Source organism: Poecilia latipinna, unplaced genomic scaffold (assembly GCF_001443285.1).
Source record: "Poecilia latipinna isolate Pla-1442-1.1 unplaced genomic scaffold, P_latipinna-1.0 Scaffold1172, whole genome shotgun sequence".
Taxonomy (NCBI): domain Eukaryota; kingdom Metazoa; phylum Chordata; class Actinopteri; order Cyprinodontiformes; family Poeciliidae; genus Poecilia; species Poecilia latipinna.
The window spans coordinates 1,099-4,859 of record NW_015113788.1 but is presented as its reverse complement, the minus strand read 5'-3'; the positions used below and the strand labels follow the sequence as shown (position 1 = coordinate 4,859).

The following is a 3,761-nucleotide window of genomic DNA, read 5'->3' as shown; positions in this document are numbered from 1 at the left end:
CCCTTTTTCACGATTTGTCAGATCACAATCACAATCCCTGACTTATTTTAATACTGTTTTGTGTAATAGATGTCCAAAACATGACATGTTGATTAATAACATAACATAATGAGTAATTAGAAGGAAGATATTTTCTTGTAAAAATTTTAAAAGTGCCGCATTTGGACTTTGGTGTCACTTGTTTACTTTAGTGACTTGGGAAGACAGCTATGTACTATTTAGGGTTAAGAGAGGAGAGGAAAGGTTGCTGATTTCCAAATTTGAAAAACGGTGAAACTTTTGCTTCCGCTCAATAATTACAAATTAACTTTTGCAAAACACTGTGTACGACGTAAATGGTGGGGTTATGCAGAGTATATTTTCAAAAGAGCAACAAAAATGGGATCTGTTAAACCCTACGTTTTGACTCAAGCTACAGTTATTTTATCTTATACTTTTTCAACAGTTCGTCCCAATTCGCCAGTGCAGGTGAAAGTGAGGGAGAATAATGGTGTCTGGGTTGTGGAGTGGTCTCCACCAGCTGAGGCAGCTACAAAGCTGTTGTACCAGGTCCGGTATCACCAGGCCTCAGATCAGGTGAGAGGATTTTACGTCTCTGTTTTTATCTCCCTGCTTTCCACTGTAGCTGCTAATCACCACAGCAGCTCTGGAAAACGGGCCTGAATATTCATAGGTTGTGTGTGAATATTCTATTTCTGCCGTCAGGGATCCTCCGTGCAGCTGGACATTCCCGAGGGGTCCACATGGGTGAACATCCTGGGAACGTCCCTCGTGCCGCTCCAGGACTACGAGGTGGAAGTGAGGTCACTGGTTGCCCCAGGAGCAGGTTCCAAATACGAAGGAATCCCCTCAGAATGGTCTGAACCTGCGAACTGGACCTCAAATAAAGGTGCTTACAGTATTAGTGTGCGTAGTGTTGATGTTATGAGCAGGACAACCTGTTTAATCTGGTTTCTGCTCCTCGACAGCCGCCTGGTCCGTCTCCAAACTGATTTATTTCTTCTGTGGCGTGATTGCAGTCGCGCTCTTTCTGACTCTGTACCACACCGTTCCAGTTTGCCGGAAGTAAGCGCTGCTTTACGTTGACTGCAACGTATAAAATGCGGTTAAAACAAAAGTCAAAATTGATGATTTTATGTTTAAATGGTTTGTTTTAAATTAACACCCATTTATGTTTTTCCACCATTAAGGGAAGTTGTGATGTGGGTGGACTCGGTTCCCTCTCCAGGCAAAAGCAAGATCCTGTCTGAGATCAAGGTGAGACTGGATTATTTTCTTAAAGTGACTAAAGTGTTAAAAAAAATTCACATTGTGTATAAAGTAATGCAAAAAAAGCATTTGCGACTTATAAATTTCTTAATTTTTAGCTTTTTTAATTATTATTATTATTGCGTCCAGCCACTCAAAAACTTAATTTTGGTGATTTTGAGTCTTACTACTGTAATTTAGATCAATGTCCTGCTGCAGAATCACAGCTTAACTGGACTAAAGGTCCTGAACTGATGATTGGACGTTCTCGCATAAGATTTCTGCTATAGGGCAGAATTTATGACTCCATAAATTTAGGCGAGTCTTTAAGAAGCAAAGCTTCACACTACCTCCATGTCTGACTGACTGATGAATTCTCTGTGAGCCTCTGGTCAGATGTACATCTTCCTAAAATAATATTTTTCCTAAATCTTTGGGGATCGTCAAGATTTCTTTGGGTAAATGTGAGATAGGTCCTTGTGTTCATTTTGGTCAGCAGTGGTTCTGATCTTGGAGCGCTCCCATGGAGGCCATTTAGAATCATGAACTCTGACCTTATCTGAGGTAGTGAGGCCTGCAGACCTTTAGATGTGTCTGACTCATTGATGCGCTCTTGGAGTAATTCTGGTTGAACCTTCGCCACTGCTCCATCCCAAAGTCTTAGAAATGGCTTTCCAAGCTCATAAATGACACTGACTTTGTTTTTCTGTTGGTTTGTTGAACAAGTGTTGCTTTGTGAGAGCTGAACTAAGTTTTGCTTCATTTCCACGTTTCCTTCCGATTCAGTCTTCCTCATCCCCGACCCTCATGCAGAGCGAGAAGATGTCCATTTGTAGCGTGCAGAACCTCGACCGCGTATCGACCTGGTACTAAATTTCACACTTTACTCACATGACACCACAAAAGTCAGATAACGAATGCAGTGACAACTCAGGATGCATTCTTCTGTTGAGAGCCGATGTCTGCACTCTGCCACCGTGGCGATCGAGAAGAAAGAGGCAGCTGATGACATTATGTGCCTTTTCCCCCGTTGCAGCTCCTCAGAAGCTTTGCTTTGGCCGAACAAGAGCACTGAGACGACGCGCGCCGATCAGAGCAGGAGCTGCTGGAACTGTGATAATCTCCCCTCCCCTCTTGATAACGTTCACGGCTCGGATACGTCGTCCATGAGCTTCAGCGGACCGTACATCTTTTGTCAGGTCAGCTACTTTCACAAAAAGAACAGAAACTGAATAATAAAGGAGTACTTAGCATTCGTATAAGGAATCAAATGGAAATAATAGAAATTTAGTCCTGAAAATCCAGCAAAAGTCTGTTATAGACACTGACTCACCAGCTTTTATTAAGACCTCTTTAGTCAGTTGAATCCTTTATAGAAAAGAAATAACGTGAGATGGTAACTCAGTGTATTATAAGCCTGGCGGGCCACCAGGCTCTACTTGTGCCAGGCTATTTATTTAAGTCTTTTTAAAATGTTTGCATTTTTTAAGGCTTTATGGTTTCTGTTCAGGTATTAATCATCCAGTCCATCAATAACATAATTATCAAGTGATATTTTCAAATTTTCAAACTTCCACAGACTTTTTTTTGTTGGTATTTTTGCTCTGGCGTTTTGTTTTAGCGCTAACCTTCGGCTTTCTTAAGCTGCTATAGCCTTTAGCTAGCAAATAGGGATATTGCTAGATAAACAGTAACTTTTTACACTCCTGCTAGCAATAAAACACATTAGGCTTTAAAGCTAGCCTACGAGAACTTAAAAAAATGTACTTTAAAAAGTACTTACTGTTCACTTGTTTTGCTTTGCAGCTGTTTAATGCGTGTGCGTCTCTTTCACAGGGTTCAGGACAAATGTCAATGGAGGCTCAGCAAAAAGAAGTCAGCGAAACAAAATCATACGAAGCTGTGCCTCTCTTCCCGGCGCCATGTCCTCTTCGTGACAAAGATTACGTGTGTCTTCCCAACCGCACTCTGTCAAGGTCCACAGAGGACCTCACATCCCACAGCAGCTCAGGCCCGAAATGGTACGACAGTCCTGAGCAGGACCAGCAGCACCTGAACGCCACACTGCGGCCTGTTCAGTCTGACAGCCGGTCCGGCTCCGCAGAACCCGCCACGAGAAATCAACCGTCTGATTACACAGGAGGGCCGTTCCCCTCCTGGCCTCAAGAGGGCGCTAACTCGGGATACTGCCAGCTCCCAGCAGCTTTCACGGCACCGTCAAAATGAACAGCTGCATGCAAGACAAACAAAAGAAGAAAAAAAAGCTAATTTCATAAGAACAAAGCAGGATCAACCAGTGATTGACTTTTTGTAAGCTTCTACTTTATTTTAAGCTCCTCAAGCTATTAGAGGAAAAAAAGTATCTTGTTGTCGTTGCACATATTTTATATTGCTTTTACTGATTTTATGTAACCAAACATTTAACAGGGTAAATAAAGTGTTTTATATCTACAAATATTCCAGGAAGAATATATATATTTTTATTAATGTTTATCTTTAGCATGATCTACTGT

The 3,761-nt window shown here is 41.8% G+C and overlaps 1 protein-coding gene across 2 annotated transcripts in view; it reads left to right on the top strand.

The window, feature by feature from the left end:
• csf2rb (colony stimulating factor 2 receptor subunit beta) overlaps positions 1 to 3,511 on the top strand; it is a 60,986-nt gene extending 57,475 nt beyond the window's left edge. For both annotated transcript variants that reach the window (XM_015053257.1, XM_015053258.1), the window contains 7 exons: positions 446 to 576; positions 706 to 889; positions 969 to 1,065; positions 1,191 to 1,257; positions 2,035 to 2,114; positions 2,285 to 2,447; positions 3,085 to 3,511. In XM_015053257.1, coding sequence (XP_014908743.1) covers positions 446 to 576; positions 706 to 889; positions 969 to 1,065; positions 1,191 to 1,257; positions 2,035 to 2,114; positions 2,285 to 2,447; positions 3,085 to 3,474 — 1,112 coding nt within the window. In that variant the 3' untranslated portion in view covers positions 3,475 to 3,511. The remainder of the gene's footprint in view (positions 1 to 445; positions 577 to 705; positions 890 to 968; positions 1,066 to 1,190; positions 1,258 to 2,034; positions 2,115 to 2,284; positions 2,448 to 3,084) is intronic.
• Positions 3,512 to 3,761: the final 250 nt, after the last annotated feature.